We start from the raw sequence: 19724 nt of genomic DNA, 5'->3' as shown, positions 1-19724 counted from the left end.
TGTAAGGTGTAAATGCTGCACAGATGGAAGGAGGTCTTATAAGGATTTGTCGGCCGTGGGCCGAATCATAAGCTCTGTGTGAGACTGCAGACCGCCAAATTGTTCAGCTCTATTACCCCTGACGATAATGCACTTCCCACTCTGAAAAGGTATCGTTTTAAAGTTTCTTAGCAACTCGAATTACAAAAGGTGGTGATGGAGGAGGTGGGGAACTAAACGCTTGCTAACTAAACTTTTTCTGATCAGGTTGAAAAAGGTTTGTTTGAAAGCCATTTATGTAACTGCCGTAATCACTGACTAGACTGCCGTAATTGCACGCCAGTTTTTCTTTCCCAAATTTGCTACTGTCAAACTTGCTAAATTAACCAACAGCAAAAGAACATCGTTAGCGAATAATGACTTTTTATCCAAATACTGAAGTCTGATCTGGTCATTTTCTGGACGTAGCTTTCTCTCAAAAGAAATCGCAAATTCAATGGTCATGGTGTCAGTCTGCAGCCCTCGACTGGCTTTCACCCATTCTTGCTGCTACTAATAGCCCCATATTGTGTGCTTGAAAGCCTTCACTGAATGTTTACCGGTTCCTGAAAGTCTTTTACACACAGCCTAGATTCAGGTCACCCAAGATTGTGGATTTGTGCTCTTTCTTGGTCTAGTTCTAAAAGCCTGTATGAGAAACCTGCCTATAAAAGCCTTTGCTGGAACAGTGAACAAACATGGAGTTTATTTGAAGGGGAAGACTTTGTGGGCGTAATTGCACGGGCCACATGAGGTACTATTGTAGATGCTTGTTTTTTTGCCCCATGTTGCTTTAATTGCGGTCATGGGATAAAATTAGACTGAAATTGACCACTACCTGGATTGTATGAAGCCTGACTAAAAACTACTATAATATAAGTTATTATAATAATAAGTTATTCAACTTATATTATAGTTGAATAACTATAATATAAACTGTAATAACGCTTTGTAAGCAAGAATGTTTCTATTGTTTGAAGGTGTAAACATTTCAAACTAAAACCAGAAATGTTCAGGTCCTGCGGTTCTCCTGGACCAGGATGGGGAACCTATGGTTTAGATCAATAGCTAGAAATTTCATTGCTCTTAAAATAAAAATGAGGACAAAAGGTTTACACCTGACCATAAGATGTGTTAATTTATTGCAGGCAGAACATCCAGTTACACATTTAGTCCCAATTTTCTTTATCTCCACTCTGCTGAGATGATGTTCTGCTAGATTTTATGGAGCTTTGTTTGTTCAGCTACAAGGGTGTTAGTCTGGTATTGATATTGGTGAGGAGACCTGGGGTGCACATTCATTCATGGTTAATAGGATTGAGGTCAGAGTTCCATAAAAGGTCATTCAAAATTTCCCACTCCAAACCATGTAAACCATATTTTCATGTCAGAACAGATTTGGGTCTCCTAGTCAAAGTGGAAATTTAATGCTATCACTTCTAACATTGTGGTCAAATTTTCAGGAATTGTTAATCCTTTTCTAGGTTGATATATGGTAAAGGGACATTGAAGTTCAACCGGATTTAAATAAAAGGCAAAGCTGAACTTGATAACCAAATAGTGGGGGAAAAAACATCTCTGCATGATTTGCATTAAATAAATAGTTCACATTTGTGAGTCTCCTTTATATGTAAAACCTACACAAACTCGGTCTTGTAGGGTTTGAATGTTGGTCACGTGAACATACGTAATCCGTTCTGGTACACGTGCATTCAAGAAAATCTACATGATGAATTATGTGACTGAAAAATTAATGATAGGAAGTTGAGGGGGGGGAAAACAGGGTATGTGGAAAATAAAGAAAAGTCTCTAGGAACCACATGCAATTTGTTCTTACATTCAGTTTGTGCTACTTTCCTGTAAAGGTTGAAATGCAAATGAAGGCTTTTGTATCCTTGTTGAAAAACGAGGCCTAATATGTAGATTTTTAGCAATCGGAGCAAGAGCGCTGTATACTGTATGGAAATAATGACTGCATCCTAGAATGTGTAAATTATTAGAGAGTGAACAAACAAGACCCAGCCGAACAAAGAGATTCAACTAGCCGCTAGCTAAAACTTGCTTCATAAAAGAAAAGTATTGGCAGAAGATTGTGGCGTTTTTATCAGTGCCGATTTGCTCCTGAAGGAAATAACGATCTTGAACTCGCGGGTGGATGTAGGTGTGTGAAGACGTTTGCACGCCTTCTTGAGCCAAGCGATTTTAAGATCAGTTCACAAAGCCGTGACTTCAGATTTGTTGCACACCCACTCATCACTCTCCTCCTCTGCTTAGTCCCCAGCTTTAGTGGAGGTGTCATGGGGAGGAACTGATCACGGATCAGAGGTTGAGCTGCAGGCATCACAAGACCCTCAGCATGTGGAGGAAAGTGTAGGAAGGAGTTGGTGAGTGATGATTGCAGGCGAATTCGCTGAAGTTTTTCCAGAGCAATGTGCATAAATGATTGGGTCAAATCTTTACTCTTAAAGGTTCCTTGGACTAAGATGTATGATCTCCATTTTCACTCGGCTGCTCATTGTGATACTTTCCTGCTCACCATGTTATTTATTTAGTCATGGCCTTCTAACTGGAAGAATAGGTAGATGTGCTACAATGACCCCAATATACTGTAACTTAAAAATGTAAAAGTCTTGAGTGGTGATCAGTATGGAATAGTACACTTAAGTTAAAAAAAATTAACTATTATAGTACATAGTTTAGCAAAACAGAGCAATTTATATTGATGTATAGTCTTTCCAGTTTAATTGTGTATGTGGTAGCTGGGGCGTGGTGTCGAACGGAGCGATCGGTGAGAAGCACACGAGGCTAATTCTGTTTCACTATCTAGCAATGCTAATTTTAAAAAGGAGAGATAGAAGAGCTAAAATTGGGCTTTGAAACACCAAAAACAGAGGTGAGAGATGTGTACATCCTGGAAGCGTCTCAATGTATTTTACCGCTTAAATGCTGCTACGTTTGCCTGCTACGCAAAACATTTTATAATTTTGTCGTGTCGCATTCGTCGTCATAAGATCGACTCGGGAACGACTAAGTTATTTTCCACTGAGCTTTTTAGTCCACTGGATGTTTTTTGGACTATTCTGCCTAAAAACATCACAGTGTCTGTAATCCCCAATTAGTGCGTATTAAGTGAGCACGACTTGTCCTTGCTTGGCACCTAGACCTTGGGTATGGACCCAAAAGAGCATGAAAATTAACACTTTTTTGAGGTGCTACAGTCACCACAGAATACAAGATGTCCCATGACTCCTCGACTGCTAAATGAACGAAAAAGAAAATTCATTGAAAGCTGATTGCTGATGCATTAGGGACTGTTATTAGTAAAGCTTGTATCCCACATGACCTCATTGTGGTGAACATTATTGCACCATCACAGATACAGGACACATGATCCCATGTCTGGAGCTCAGGGGACTCTGTGCATGATATTTACAGTTCCAGTGGTTGAGTAGGATTCCTCTGGGTTGTCTCCGGGCTGGTTCTAGCCAATTATATTAGGGGGGGCTGGTACAAATATGTAGGCGATCAGTGGTGGTGGGGCTCCAACACCTAATCCGATTATCCCCCATAATAAATAATTTAGACAAACAGGTTTTGAAAACAAAACCTTTCACTGTATTTGAACTTTAAACTCCATAAATCTTTTATTGGATCAGATTCAAATGAAATTTCATTTTAAATCAACTTATCAAAGCCTATTTGGAAACCCTTTTATTTTTTAGCCAACAGCAACATAACACTTTATTTGTATTGTTTATCAGTTGTATGCCGATTTCCATGTTTCTGTTGATTGTTCTGTCGATCCATCTACAGCATTAGTCTCCAGTTTACCTTGTCAAATTCATCGACGTCTAAAGTGTTGCTTATGGAGCACTTTTTAAATTCCTCTTTCGTTTATGAGTGGTTAGGATTCTTTAGTGTGGAGAAGGAACGCTTACATGATGATGAAGACACACTAATTACTAGGGCTGATGCATACAATTTATGCCACTCAAGAAAATGTTCCTCAGGCTCCTGAAGATATTTACAGGATTAAATGAACAGCATATATTACGGGAAGCACTAAACACCATGCATATTGTAAATCATGGCTTGCTCCTGGTGTTCTGATTATAGACTCTGGATCTGGTCACCACTTCGAATGTTCTTGTAGAAACGGAACAACAAAACATTTAGAAATGAAAAAGGCATAAATAAATAAAAACTGAACCCTTTTAATGAATCATTTGTCTAAAGTTTTCCACACCGAGAACAGAACATGCTTTTATTAGAGAATTATTCATTCTAGCTCGAGCTACATATTCCCTAGAAAAAGAGCCAGAGTGTTATTTCTAGGTGAACATTCTCGGTACTGAAACATAAACGGTTCAGTTTATATCTTTGTGAATACAGTAATCCCCCGCTTTACCGCGGTTCGAATCTGGCGCCCCTGGTTTAATACGGAATTGCATTTGCCATATAAACTAATGTTTGGCTGTTTTTCCCCCATGTCTGGTGGAGAGCATGATAGACTAAACTGTTTTTTTTTTTTTTTTTTATTCAAATAAAATGTATTAATAAAAATATAATTTGAAGTAACGTTAATACAGTACAGTACTGTAAACATGATGCCATTTTTGCCGTCCGTTTATCGCGGTTTTTCGTTCATCGCGGGGGGTTTCGGAACGTAACCACAGTGATAAACGGGGGATTACTGTACCCTTTCAGGTATCCATCCTCCCTCAAATAAACACTGGAATCATGAATTTTGGTCGTGAGACGCTCGCTAAAAAGGTCAATATCTGATCTCAACAGCTTAACATGATGCTTCTAAAAACTTTCACACACTTCTCCATCCATTCTGTATTTTTCTCCACTATTGTTTTATTAAAACAACCCATATCTACTTTTCCATTCGGAGATAATTTACCTGTCCATCAACTTCACTGACAATTTCCTTCCTTCTAAGATGAGGCTAAATCTGTGTATGAGGTTGATGCGTTTTTAACATTTAACCCATAAAAACGTACATTTATTTATATAAAATTGTTAGTAATTGCGCTAAACGTATTATTTAGAAAGTGACGATAATTTGTGCCCGATATTTGATATGAAGATCGATTTCTCCTCGCTAAACAGTTTCTCGAGCGCGTTCTCTCAGCACCGCTGCTGCCACGTGAATGACGCATCTCAACACTACGGAGAACACAGATTAACATGGCAGAGGTAGAGCTGTGTCTTCCTATAGACAGAACAGGAAAAGAACATCTGGTGTTAGTTAATTTGTGTTTTTTTGTTTTTTACTCTAAAGGCCTGTTTGTAAGAGGGCCATGCGTTAGAAGTCAGAAGGTAGTTAAGAAAATTTATGATTTGCTGTCTGTCTGAACCAAAGGAATAAAAGCGAACTATCTGTACCATATTGAATGGCAGAGCATCATATATTTTCCATTGCATCGTATTGCGTCGTCAAATTGAAATCGGATTATATCATGGGCTCGGTAGCTTCTTCACATGTATCTTAAATGTATTGTTGGCTATGCACTGAGAAGTGAATCGGTGTTAGATATGGAGCTTTACATCACTACTGTGTATGGAAATGGTATGCAAACCCTTATAATCCAACACTATAAAAACCATTCTTTGCCGTACCACATCCCAGCAGCTCCTTTAGTCCTTTTTCAAAGCAAAAACAGAGGGATATTGTCTGATTTTGACATGGTTTATTTCTATAATCGCTCCCCATTCATGCATCAAACGAAGTGAAACCGAATGAACCAGAAGAATCGATAGTCATATAAAGATTTGCTCTTGTCAGGAGTTGAAGGGGGAAAAATAAATAGTGGTATAAATTAAATTACTGCCTAGAGAAACACCTTACAACAAACACAAAAATTGTTACACTGCAAAACACAACAAGGTTTTTCTTTCTTTTCAACATAGAAAAAAAAAACAAAAACAAATCCAAAGACAGCTTCTCAGGTGTCCCAGGTTTCCTTGATAACAACTCATTTTCCTGGCTCCAGATGACTGACAGAACCATTTACACACCGATGATACAATTAGTCTCAAAATCTGAGGACATTTAGATCATATACACCTTCTCAAAAACCAGGTGTGTGGATTCGCTTTATAACAAATAAGCACTCTCGTATGTGCACAAGGACTGGGAATCATGCAGAAGGCTATGAAGTCATTCACCTGAGGCGATATTAAGCTACCTTGCGTTTTTATGTCAACACTGAATAATGCTCTCCTGTAGCCTAGACGTGGTGAGAAAACCAGCTCACGTTAGTCTTGTGTGTCTTCCAGTCCGATCTGCAAGTCCTTTTCTGGAAGAAAAGAAAAAAAAAAAAGAAACGGAAAAGTCCTATTTAACAACACTTTAGGTCTCAGATGTAAAGCGATCCGTCAGCAGGTCCTACGTAACCCACGGCGACGAGGAGGACGTCAATGAGGGTCCAGATTCCCAGTCCTCCGAAACTGAAGAGCTTGCCCAGTCCCTCTCTCCACTGACCCAGATAAAATCGGTCGGCTCCGAATCCGCCCAGGGTGATGCTGCGTGGGAACCAAGAGACGAATTCTTTTCTAATCGTTTCACAAAGGCAAATGTTTTTCATATACTCTATATTAATTATATATCAAATATGGAGGGGGGGGGGTTTAATCAATGGAGAAAATGCAAGCAATTATTATTATTTAATTGTATTTATTTATTTGTATAAATATTAATAGTATCTTGGTGTCTATGTATATTGTATGGGTTACCTTAGCGTCAGCGCTGTGGACCATTTATATCCTCCAGTCCAGTTGCAGAAGAGGCGCTTTTGAAATTCCCTTTTTCCTGTTCAGACAGAAAGCAGGAAACATCTGCACTAAATATTTGAGATCTACACATTGTAGGCACAAATACGTTAATAATCTCAAAAATGTTATCTGCAGGAATTAATATCTGTCTATCTGTGTCTGCCTCTGTCTGTGTCTGCCTCTGTCTGTCTGTCTGTCTCTGTCTGCCTCTGTCTGTCTCTGTCTGCCTCTGTCTGCCTGTGTCTGTCTGTCTCTGTGTATGTCTCTGTGTATGTCTGTCTTTGTGTCTGTCCGTCTTTGTTTGGAAAGGTATATTTTGAACGGCCTGGGATCAGTAACCATCTTTGCAAACAATGAATGAGTAGAAATCTCTTCAAACACTACAAAATCTAGTGTAACATCTACTTAGAAGAGTGGAGGAAGTGGAGACTACACGTGGAATAAGATGTCTTACAAGCACATACAGATCTTAGAGTCAGGTGTCCACAAAGTTTTGCCCATACTTTGGGTCAATTAGTTTTTTTTAAATGATCATTTATTTATTTTTATTTTTTTTAAAGAAAGCCTGCCAGCAAGGTCCTTACCAGGAAAGTTGCATAAGTAGGATTTTATTTTGTTTTGTTTTTTACATAAAAAAAAAAAAAAAAAAAAAATCGATTTGACCAGTGCTCGTGTGCTATATGGTGCGTTTACAGGATCTTTCGTCGCTGTTTATTCAGGATCAAGAGTGATTTCAATTAAGCTAGATCAAAACCAACAAACTTTATTTTTAAATCAAATCACAAAACCAAAAAAAAATTACAAAAATAAATAACTGCAGGAGTGAAGTTTCCAAATGAAAAAAATCAGTGGAAATGCGAACATCTCTAAACGAGACCGAGCATGAGACCAAGTGATGTGGCCGAGAGCGAAATCCCGCACCGTGCCGACAGCTTTTGCATTTCAAACTGAGATCGAATTTGCATTTGTTAAAAAACAAAACAAAAAAACTAAACGAGAGGTAAGTGAAAGTAGTAGCTCAGTGGTTAAGATGTTGAGCTTCTGGACCAGAGTTCAAATCCCAGCACTGCCACAACCGGGCCCTTGAACAAGGCCCTTTAACCCTCACCTGCTAAGCTGTATAAATAGAATACTTGTTAAAGGTTTTTTTGTCAAATGTTTTAAATGAAATGTAAATGAAACGTTTACAAAAAAAAAAAAAAAACTACTACTGATTTACAACATTAATATTATGCTGCAAACAAAAAACTTTATCTTAGGCCAAGGATATTGTGAGACATTTATCCGTAATGAAGTATATTTATTTGCGATTTACATAAGAGCCATATCTAAGAAGAATTACATAATAAAAAATAAATAAACACCAAAAGCATTGAGATGCCAGACTTACATAAGAAACATGACACTGTGAGCCAAATGGCATTTCAATTCCCCACTTAGCTCGATATTAATCTGCTTTTAAACACCTGATACCATTAACTAGTGCATCTCTCTTGCCTCTCCAGGCTTCCTCTTTCTATTCAGACAGAAATCCCGACAACGTTATTTATTCAGTCGTCTTCTCTCGTGAACGAAGGACCTTTTTAAATGCCACGTTTTGTTCATTTCAACGTAATACATCCTCCTTTACTCTCCTAAAATCCAGCAGCCGCCTGCAGATGAAAGACTGAATAAATTCTGAATGACATGCCCTTGATAAACACTGCAAAAAATGCAGGCAGAAGTATTGGGACACCTGCTCCTCCAGCCGTATGTAGTTCTTCCCCAAAGTTGGAGGCTCACAATTGTATAGGACGTCTTTATATGTGGTGAAAGTAAAATTTTTCTCTTCACTTAAACCAAAAGACACATTTTTCCAGCATATAAAAAGCCCCTGTGCACAAAGCCAGCTCCATGAAGATATAGTTCACATGCATTAGAGTGGAAGATCTTCTGCTACAGAGCTCTGACCTCAACCCTACTGAACACCTTTGGGATGAATGTGAATGCTGACTGCACCTCAGGCCTCCTCACCTCACCTACATCGCTATCTGACTTTACTAACACCTACAGTATGTGGGTGAAAGAATCTCACACAAATCTCCACAAAATCTAGTGGAACATCTTCTCAGAAGAGTGGAGCTTATTATAACAGCAAATGGGGACTAAATGTGGAATGTTAAAAAAGAAACATATTCCAATCTTATGGTCAGGTTTCCACAAACATTTGTCCATATAGTGTAAGCTGAACATTAGTTAGTTAGTTAATAATAGTGCTGGTTTTATTTTAGCTATTTTACTGACTTGCATCTGAACTTTGAGCAGCAAAATGAATAAACTTAAATTTTTCATTAAAGTAACGAAGACTTAATGTCATAAAATGTTGTTCGTTTTCTTTTTTCGGTAGCTGAAAATCTTTTTTAAAATCATAATCCAAAGGGAAAAGAATAAGGACAATCACACTTCATTTGAGGACAATCACACTCAATTACTTCGTGTGTATATACATATATTTATTTGTATGTATTTACTTTGGTTTAAATTTTTTTAATCCCTATATTCCTTTTTATTTTCATGTTTGATGTTGGACAGTTGTAAAAAGCATTTGTACTCTGTATAATTGTACATGTGACAAAATTTGAATTTGAATTTTGACGAAAACTGTTCGATTTTCCACACAACTTTGACGTTTCGTTCATTTCGTGTCGGTGGTGTGTGTACAGTATCCTCCGTTCGTAGCATTAAAAAAATATAAATACATTCGCGGTAGCTTCTGCACAAGGTACAGAAATGATTAGTTCCTCTCGAGTCTTCTAGTCTGAGCCTTTTGACTCAATAATTCCCGAATCGTATCAAAGCTTTCATGAAATCGATTGTTACCATCACTCGCTAACATCAGAGGATTTAAACAACGAGTCCTTCCACCTATCAACGTGCATATTTCGCAAAAAAATTATCTTTTCCACATCGACCAGTCTAAAAAGATATCTTCCCACCACTCTCATGGATTTCTGTTTGGTAAAAAAGTATTTTAATAATATCAATAATGCTGTTTTATTACTCTTCCTGAATTCCTTCTGCAAAGGAATAAAGCATGGAAGGGATCGTTTTTTTGAAGTATATTTCATTTACAAAAGGGTAATGCAGCGAGGGTGATGTACCCAGACATGGATAAAAGCGTATGGCGCTTTTTTCCAGAGAAGTGCACCAGACAAACACGAGTGGGTCTGGAGTAGGTCAGGTGAGGGATTCATGAAAATTCAAAGAAAATGCTTTGATAAGAGATATACAGAACACTGAAGTAATGACTGCTAATGGAGCAGTCTGGGAGTTGTTTGTTTTTCAATTTATTAAAATCCGCTTGTAATTCTGCGCAACTCGAACTCGTTCGCCCGTCCTCGCTGACCCGAGAGATGTACTTCGTGCGTGTTTTACTGCATGCATGTCAATGCAGTTCATTTCGAGTTTCATTGTTTCTGAACTGCACTGAAGGAAACAGAAATTGTTGTATTAATATTAATTAAGCTATTAGAATCAGCTAATGTGATACACACACAGAAGCTTCAAATTTGCTTGAAATGTTTGTTGAATTATTATTAGGATTCACTTTTTCTATCCCGCTTTTAGATTTTCACCAAAAATAAAAGAAAAAAAATACTAATTACACACTGTGAAACGCAAAAAAAAAAAAAAAAAAAAAAAAAAAAAGGTTGTTGTGATGTACTTTCTCCATTTCACCCGCCTTTAGAGTGAGGATTTGGGAAGATTGATTGCGTTCACACACGATTTAAACGCCGAGGTTTTCCCATCGAACTGTGAGGCATCGAACATAACTCGCGCTTCAAAACAGAAGGAAGATTGCCAGTTGATGTTTGTGCTACAGAAAGAAAATAAACACATTCTGCATCGCCTTCCTCGGAAACCCTGTCATCAGCGTGTACATTGTAATTACAAAAAAATTTTGCTCCACTCTTCTGGAAAAATGTTCCTCAGGAGATTTGTGTTTTTTCAGCCACAGGGGGTGTTTGTAAAGGTCCCGGGGTGCAGTCAGCATTCAAATTCTTCCAAAATCTGTTCAATAGGGTTGAGGGTCAGAACTCTATAGCATGAGATCTTCCACTCCAATCCATGTGAAGCATCTCCATGAATTTGTGCAGCAAAATTGGGTCTCAAAGTTCAATTAAAGAGAAAATTTCCAGCTACCGCTTTCAAAGACGTCCTACACGACTGAATATCTCCAAAATTTGTGGTAAAAGTTTGGGAAAAGAAACACGTACAGCTGGGAAAGTCGGGTTTCTCAATAGTTGTGTCCATATAGTGATAATACATTAATCAATCAACCAATTCAAACTGCTATGTGGCCTCAAATCTAAAAGTAAACAATGTACCGTATTTTGCGGACTATAAGCCGCTACATTTTCCCACTCTTTGAACCCCGCGGCTTAAACAATAAAGCGGCTAATTTATGGATTTTTCCGGGGTTTTTCCCGGTTTCACAAGATTCAAGCCAAAAAACTGATCCCCATAACATTAGACCAATGAAATTGCGGAACGGGTTCAGGTGAACCAATGAAACTTTTTATATTAAATCAGATGCGCTCCCACTGAATCGGGCCGCACTACATCATAAATATGGATGATGTTCCTCTGACGTTTGACCTGCCGCTCACTCGGACTGTCTACAGGAAATGCAAATCATTCGTCACGCTGAAAACAACCGGGCATGAAAACACTCTTCACCTGTGTTCTGAGCTGCACGGTATCAGGAGAAAAGATACACCAATGGTGATTTTTAAACACACGACGATGCCGAAAGATAAACTCCCGAGAGAAATTGTTGTGAAAGGAAGGAGGAAGACAGTGAACAATGACTTTCTTGTTAGGGTACTGTTTAGATACAAGCCGTGTAACAGACACTGTCTTTCATTAAAGCCTGTGTAAAGTTCATTAGTTTCAGTGTAGACACCTGCGGCTTATTTATGTTCAAAATAAAAATCTTTGTCAAATTTAGTGGGTGCGGCTTATATTTGGGTGCGCTTAATAGTCCGAAAATTACGGTAATACTCATGCTGGAGTTCTGTACTACTCTGTTCAGCTGGGGGTGGTTCCACATCAACATCCCAAAGATCACTGAAGACTTTGAGGATGGATTTGAACTGTAATTAATATCAACAGTCTGCTTCAAAGGCTCAGGACTACAGTTTGCATGAACGGTTCTGCATTTATGTGCCACTGAAGAGCGCCTCGTTCCTCAACGACGAGGGAACTGAAATGAACGGACATTCGGTGTTGAGGATGAGAATGGGTTCCCTTTTTGAGTCTGGTTTCTCCTCTTTTTTCCCCCTCAGGGATTTTCTCCTTGCCACAGAAACCACTGGCTACTGTTAAACGTGCAATACAAATAAAAATGAATTGAATGACTACTCTACCGGTATGAACTTTTAGTCTGTGATGGACTCATGTCTCACCAATAATGAATAAAAGAATGAGGAATTATTTAAGGGATAGAGAAACAAATGACAATATATTGATTGAAAATACACTCCAAGGTTCACGGTTCACAAAGAACCTTATTTGTTTACTGATTTTCAAGGTAAAGATTCGTCCTGTTGTACACTGCAGGGTGTTCAAACAAGACCTTTCGACCAAATCGGCTCACGTTTCGTTATCCGGCCATTCTCGTGTGTACTCAATCGACTTACCTGTGCTGACATAAAGATCACATGTATGTTTGAAATTCCGCCATTTCATCGATTTCAAGTCTACAATATTACACATTTTGTTTTTTTTTTTATAATATTTTTTATAATAAATCAATCCTTTAAAAAGGTCTACGCTTTGAATGTGGCTATATTTGAAGATTTTGGTATTGCTCCAATCTGTAACACCGCATTGATTATTCAGGGTGATGAATAAAGTCTGGCTCAGTGCATTCAAGAAATCACATGACCTCATACATAGTAATAGAGCAGGAGGTTTTTTTTTTTTTTTTTTTTTTTTTTTTTTTTTTTTTTTTTTTTTTTTTGCAGGGCTGTCAAATAAATGAGAGAGAGAGAGAGAGAGAGAGAGAGAGAGAGAGAGAGAAAAGGATGGCGTGACTAAGCCCTGGCTCTACACTGGAATATAAATATACAAATTGCTAAAAATATCAAGTCCTACATGATGAATTTGTACTACATTTTAAAATTAGTGCTTAACAGACAGAAAGTCCATACCTAAGCAGTTCACGTGGTCGAGGACGGTGCAGGTGGCGTTGTAGCGCTTTCGAGGGCAGGACACGGTCATGCAGGTGGTGGAAATGTTGCAGCGATACCGAGTAGGATCCAGCTGCCAGCAAAACTGACAATTCATGGTCAGGTTGAAGGTTTGCTGCATTCCTGTGGTGTTCTGATGATTAACACACAGAGAAAACCAGTATAAACGTGTAGAACTGCTGTCATTTAGCACATACGTGATGCAGCGCTCCAATAGAATAATCACCAAGATAAAAAAAAAAGACCACCTAATTATAGTAATGGAAGGGGTGCCAATATTTCTGAACATGTTTTAATATGACCTTTTTGACAAACCTTTCGGTTAAACAGCTTTTCTATATAATAATTTAAACCACAGGGCATTCGACATTTTACACTTCGATCAGTCATAACATTGACATTATGACATTATACCGTTATGACTGGTGAAGTAAATAACACCATTTCTTCATCATGGCACCTGTTAGTGAGTGGATATACGTATGAGTAGCAAGTGAACATTTTCTCCTCAAAGTTGACGTGTTAAAAGCAGAAGAAAAATAGGCAAGTGTAAGCATTTGAGCGAGTTTGAAAAAGGCCAAATTGTGACGTCTAGACGTCTGGGGTCAGAGCATCTCCAAAACTGCAGCTCTTGTGGGATGTTACTGGTCTGCAGTGGTCAGAATCTATCAAACGTGCTCTAAGGAAGGAACAGTGGTGAACCTGCGACAGGGTCATGGGCGGCCGAGGGGTCATTGATGCACGTGGGGAGTGAAGGCTGGACCGTATAATAATAATAATAATAATAATAATAATAATAATAATAATTCTAAACACCAGGTATTGAACATTTTATATATTTATATTGATGAGAGGTTCCATTAGTTATAAAATAGGATTAATAATGACTACATCGAGGTAGATCCCGGTCGAGGGTTATGGTTCTAATACGACAGGCCAGGTTAAGGCAAACTAAAAATAATAAGTAAACAAATAAATATGAGGCAACTATATCTGCTGTCTCGACAATACTGTGCACACTGATTTCTGTGAATGAAGGATTGTGAGATGCTCCAGCATACGCACCAGGCAGTGAACTCCTTTCTTGGTGATGCAGGTGAAGTTTGTCGGCTGGCCGTAGCTGCAGTTGTGATGGTACTCGCACGTGAAGCAGTCGGCTGGTAACTTACTGCACAGACCCCCGCTGGGGCACTTCGCCTCGTAGCTCTCGGTCACCAACTCTGAAAGAAATCGAGTCTTATTTTGGTTTGTCAGTTCCAGTCCAGCATGAGATCTACTTTATAGCCTTAAAGTTGGTTGTTTGGTAGAAAATGAGTTTACTAGGGGTCATGGTTCCACAGTTAGTCGGGTGTAACGGTTCACGTTGTTGTATTGAAATTTTTCGGTACAGGGCTGTCGGTTCGGTGTACACGTGTACCGGATGCAATTAATTTTACGTGCGGAACATCGGAATTAAAATCATGTTCCCTCAGGAACGTATTAAGTGGCAGACCGCAAGTTTTAGCCTCTGCCTCGCAGCCTGAGTGCATTTATTATTATTATTATAATAATGATTAAATAAATAAAAAAAACAATGCCAGGGGTATAAAAATAGAAACTAGTCACAATGGCTACTCACACTGTACCCGATTTGTTTTGTGCATGCATGAAAACGCTAAAGAATCCAAAGCACTAGCATTAGCTGTACTAGCAGTATGGATTGTTTAGTTTTATGTCCAGCTTCAATAATGATTTAACCAAGCAGGCATTTTATTTAAAACTGTTTTCAAAATGTAAACTGTTGATGGTCACGAATGTTATTAAAAATAATCTGATTTTAAAGATCACAAGCGATTGTCGTTATGTTTTGCTTTTCTTTCCCCCAAGTGTAACCGAGGTCTGTAACGAACCAGGGATTTTGTGTATCGTTGTGTACCGAATTTTGTGTACCGTTACACCACTACTGCCTCAGATTTCTTTTTTTTAAGTTCCTTTCTGTACTTCAGAAGTACAGAAAGGAGTTTGGACATTGGACCTCTTTGAATGTATAAAGGCTCTGGTATGGAGAAGCTGGTGTTGGATTTATGATGATCGCAAATGTTGAGCTATTTTCTGAGTTGCTCAGTAGCTTCTGGTTCCACAATCACAAATGACTGTAAAATACTGTAGAAAGAACATTACTCATAATCAAACACTCAGTGTTTATGTTAGTTTTCACTCTCCAGTGTTCTGTATTGTTGAAAGATTTATGATCACACTCTTGATGTCACCCAAATGAGGATGGGTTCCTCTTTTGAGTCTGGTTCCTCTCAAGGTTTCTTCCTTATAACATCTAAGGGAGTTTTTTCTTCCGTCACCACGGCTGCTCATCAGGGATAAACACACATCGTTCACCTTCACTGTTAAATTCTGTCAGGCTGCTTTGAGACAATGTTGTGAAAAGCGCATCAGAAATAAACTTGACATAAGTGATTTTTGTTCTTTTTGTGGCTGCAATAAAACAACCTCAGCTTGTGTAGAGAATACAGCTACACCACAGAGAACTGTTTATCTGTGTCTAATCTGCTGCTGCTGCAGTAAACACTTTGCACTGCTACCTCTGCTGTCCCACTTTTCTTCTATTCCTCTTTTCCTCTGGAATCGCTCCATCTTTCAGTTTATACTGGCAGTGAAACAGAATTGTCCAAAATTTCTTTAGTCATTTTAAAAAACATGTACATATATACAGCCCATTTGCTGTTATAAAAAGCTCCACTCTTCTGGGAAGATGTTCCACACACCTTCTGTGTGAATTTTATTCACCTACAATGGTGTTAGTAAAGTCATGTACTGATGTAGGTAGTTTGAAGAGGCCTGGAGTGCAGTCAGTGTTTTAATTCTCCCGAAAACTGTGAGGTCAGCGCTCGGGAGATCTTCCACTCCAACCAATGCACAGGGGAATCGTCATGCTGGAAAAGGTTTGGATCTCCTAGTTCATGTGAAGAAAACCAGCTCATCTCATCGTGTGCCTTCAGCTGTGGAAACAGTTCAGCAAAAGAATCGCACGAGGCTGGAAAAGTCGGGTGTTCTGATACCATAGAGTATATTTACAGTATATCTGGGGCGAAACACAGAACACGCATGCACACAACAGGTGCACAAAGACCCAAACATGATCCTGGACCAACCCTATGCACATCATGACCTTTTATTGAACCACACCCTTTCTGAAAAAGAAAAAGCCGAACATTCCCAACCCTGACTGACTGCATTTTATTCAAATCGACTACAAGCTGATTGGACGGTGAAATCATGTGACGGTGCGTGAGAAAAAAAAAAAAACTATATAAACATATAGAATAAAACATATCGTGTAGCAGTGCACGTGTACTGCAGCTCTTCACATGTTCGTGCCACAGATAAACACCTCAAACTGACACTTTACCTGTTAATGATGACAAAGAGGACGACAAAGGGGACAAGGCCGGTGCTGCAGGTGCTGCCGATCCGACCGGACCGGAACCTGCCGGGCCCTGTGGAGGCGGGTAAGGGGGATCTGGACCCACATGCGCAGAGTTCTGGTACCCTGTTGGACACGGAGACGTGACGATTTGGGGAAATTTAGACACAGAGAAATGAGTACAGTCCTCCAAGATGACACTGAAGGAAGCCTAATAATAATTACACAGCAGGATTTATCATTTCGGATTCAGACATTCAGACCCATTTACTGATTATATTTTTAAAAATCCAACAAAAAAAAAAAAAACCTGCTCAAGGCTGATATTTGAACTCACAACCTCCTGTTCAGAAGTCCAACACCTTAACCACCACTGTGGCTGTTAGAATCGTGTGGAAAGACCAGTCTGGAACGTATGGATTGATCCATCTGTCCCAAACCAACAACTGTTTAACTCATTTTACTGCACAAAACACAGCGTTCAACATGCACACGGTGGAAAAATCACTATTTGCACACTTCACTGTACTGGTGGTGCTGCAGTGCTATGTTTTGTCTGTTTTTTGTTTTCTGCGCCAATCTTGCACACATGCTCCTCATATAGTGTCCTGGCTTTGTGTTATCTTGTGTACATTTGTGCTTTGTTTTATTCCATCCTGTATAGTTAGAATGGCATTAAAAGCCTATAGGACTTGACCAGAGCTTACAGTACAGGGCCTTCCTCAAGGGCCCAATGGTGGTCCTCCCAGATGTCCAACACCTTAAGCATTAATCTTCCTGTAGATATTTGAATCGCTCCTCTCCAGCAATACACCAGTATGTAAATCTTTTTTTTAACTCTTAAACCATCATGACGTCATTCAGTGACGTCTTATGACGACATTTAGAGCGTGCATTACCCCCAATTTCCCCTTAAAAACACTTGAAACTACTCCTGGGTGACGGACACTTCAGCATCTCCTTGTTCCTTAATTAAATGACGCACTCAAACATCATTAGCTCCAAAATCAAGTCTGAATAAATGGTTTATTTTTGCAGGGTAATATTTTAAATGGTTATATTTTGACACCTGGGCACAGATACAACAACATTAACTAGCAATATTACTAGCCTAAGAAGTGCTTAATGGCCCAAGTCCAAACGACACGATGCTCCCTAGATAAGTGCACAATGTCAAGTATAAAGTAATAGCTGATGTACACTATCTAGTGCACTAGTATAAGAAAGAAGCATGGTTTGTAATACAGCCCACCCTCCACGCTAGCTATCGATATAGGAAGGACACTAAAACGTCCAAGCAGACGACAAACCCTACTCTCTTTCGACTCTAATTCTTACCGTTTGTGGATTTGAAGAAAACATCAGCGAGTAGCAGGAATACGAGGCCATATTTCCTCATGATATTGCGTCCCCTCTGACATAGCCCCCTGAAGCCGTTAGCGACCATCTCTGCTACTTACGGTCAGATTCAGACTCTCTTTCTTTCCGACCCGTTTTCTGGAAACTTCCGCATCCCGAAAACTACTATTGGCTAGTCGGTCTTGGTATGCGCATAGCGATTGGCTCGCAAGTCGCTCGTCACGTGAGACACAATCCAATCATTGGCAAGGAGGCGGGATTTGACAGAAAGCGGGTGTGGAAATGAAATAAAAGAAGTGTCGCATCCCCCCCAATATTTATCATCTTTAGAAAAATTAAACAATCATTATTTATTTATTATTTAATTATTTGTATATTATATTTTAATGGTCACAATTAAAATATATTATAAATAAATAGTGATTGATTTAAATCAATTATAAAACAAATCAAAACATTCATTCATTTTCTCCCGCTTATCCGTAATTCGGGTCGCGGGGGCAGCAGTCTAAGTAGGCCCCCGCCTTCGACTGCTGCCCAATCCTCACAGCACCGTCCCTTACGGTCCCTCCTGCAGGTGGTGAGCCCACTGGAAGGCGGCCCAACGTCACGGACCTTGATATTTCCCTCGTAAGGGACCCCTGGAGCATAGAGGGTTAAGGGCCTTGCTCAAGGGCCCAAGAATGGCAGCTTGGCGATACCGGGGCTCGAACCCCCGACCTTCCGAACGGCAACCCAGCGCCTTAACCGCTGGAGCCACCACTCTCCCTCAAATCAAAACATGAAAATCAAAATAAAAAAAAAATAAAAAAACGAACTGCAATTTTCATTCATTTTCTTGGAATAAATAAGTATTTATGCTAAAGCAAGAAACCCAAATAACACAATGCAACAATTCTCCTTTCACTGTAGCCACAGCTGCACCACCCGTATACCCGTATCATCTCCAGCGGAAGCATCGATATTAACCTCATAACATGAAAGTTCAACAACCACAGAAACCCTGAAGATACTAAATGGATAGAATAGACAATTGGGAATAAATGTAATAATTTATCGACAAAAATAGATGAAAATTTAAGTCAGGGATTCTGATATTGTTTAGGCCAGCAGAGAAGACCTTGACGGCCCACCATTAATATAAATACATTTCAGGGTTACATCAGAGATGCCCACACTAGGGTCCATGGGCCAAAGCTAGCCCATGTTGACCTTCCATTTGCCAACATGAGATATATGAGACGATGTGGGAGGATGTCATTGTTACAGATCTTTATTTCTAATTCTATATATATATATATATATATATATATATATATATATATATATATATATATATATATATATGTATGTATATATCCAGTGTCTTAACCAACAATATACCACTATCTTGTAGATATATTCAACATCATTATGGAAGGAATGGACACTTGAAGGATCAATTAATTCGAACTGACTCTCATTGACATGATATCCTTGGCTTTGCCAGTAAGTCAGCTTCAGCCCAGTTTGGAAAATCCTTTTAAAAAATAAAACCAGTGTCATGTCTCTTAATAGAGGTTACTGATGTTAAATGGGATTGTTTCTATGTTTTCACTGCACTATACATTTCATAATATTTGTAAATAAAACTGCATTAGTGAATCAGAATAATCTATTCATTTCTAAATATTATGAAATCAAATAACTTTCATTAGTCATAGTTTCATGGAATTCATCATTTATTTTTGGCCCAAGAACCTCTATCAATGTAGATATTTGGCTCTTTATAGGAAAGAATTGGGCTTTAGATCTTCTCAAAGAACAATGGCTAATAAGATGCGAAAGCAAAGCTGGCCCAAAATGCGAAGGCATCAGTTAGCACCATTAAATCGATCACTGCAGCATGGAATAGTCACGGGGCTGGTTAAAGG

The 19724-nt window shown here is 38.9% G+C and overlaps 1 protein-coding gene across 1 annotated transcript; it reads right to left on the bottom strand.

Moving 5' to 3' along the window:
- Positions 1-6001: 6001 nt before the first annotated feature.
- On the bottom strand, positions 6002-17958 carry tm2d3 (TM2 domain containing 3). Its single transcript, XM_083552490.1, has 6 exons — positions 17791-17958; positions 16438-16578; positions 14100-14254; positions 12996-13167; positions 6763-6838; positions 6002-6552 (listed from the first exon to the last, which is right to left on the bottom strand). The coding sequence occupies exons 1-6, from the start codon at positions 17897-17899 to the stop codon at positions 6387-6389; spliced, it is 819 nt and encodes a 272-aa protein (XP_083408616.1). The 5' UTR covers positions 17900-17958; the 3' UTR covers positions 6002-6386.
- Positions 17959-19724: the final 1766 nt, after the last annotated feature.

Source organism: Silurus aristotelis (genome assembly GCF_946808225.1).
Source record: "Silurus aristotelis genome assembly, chromosome: 10".
Classification (NCBI taxonomy): domain Eukaryota; kingdom Metazoa; phylum Chordata; class Actinopteri; order Siluriformes; family Siluridae; genus Silurus; species Silurus aristotelis.
The sequence above is the reverse complement of the archived record's forward strand: the minus strand, read 5'-3'. Positions and strand labels throughout refer to the sequence as shown.

Bases quoted from the DNA above. Each gene is read 5' to 3' on its own strand.
- tm2d3 (XM_083552490.1), bottom strand. From the start codon at position 17,899: ATGGTCGCTAACGGCTTCAGGGGGCTATGTCAGAGGGGACGCAATATC. The intron at 16,579-17,790 runs GTAAGAATTAGA...CGTGTCCAACAG, and splicing joins TTTCTTCAAATCCACAAACG to GGTACCAGAACTCTGCGCAT. The intron at 13,168-14,099 runs GTGCGTATGCTG...GTTAATCATCAG, and splicing joins AGAAAGGAGTTCACTGCCTG to AACACCACAGGAATGCAGCA.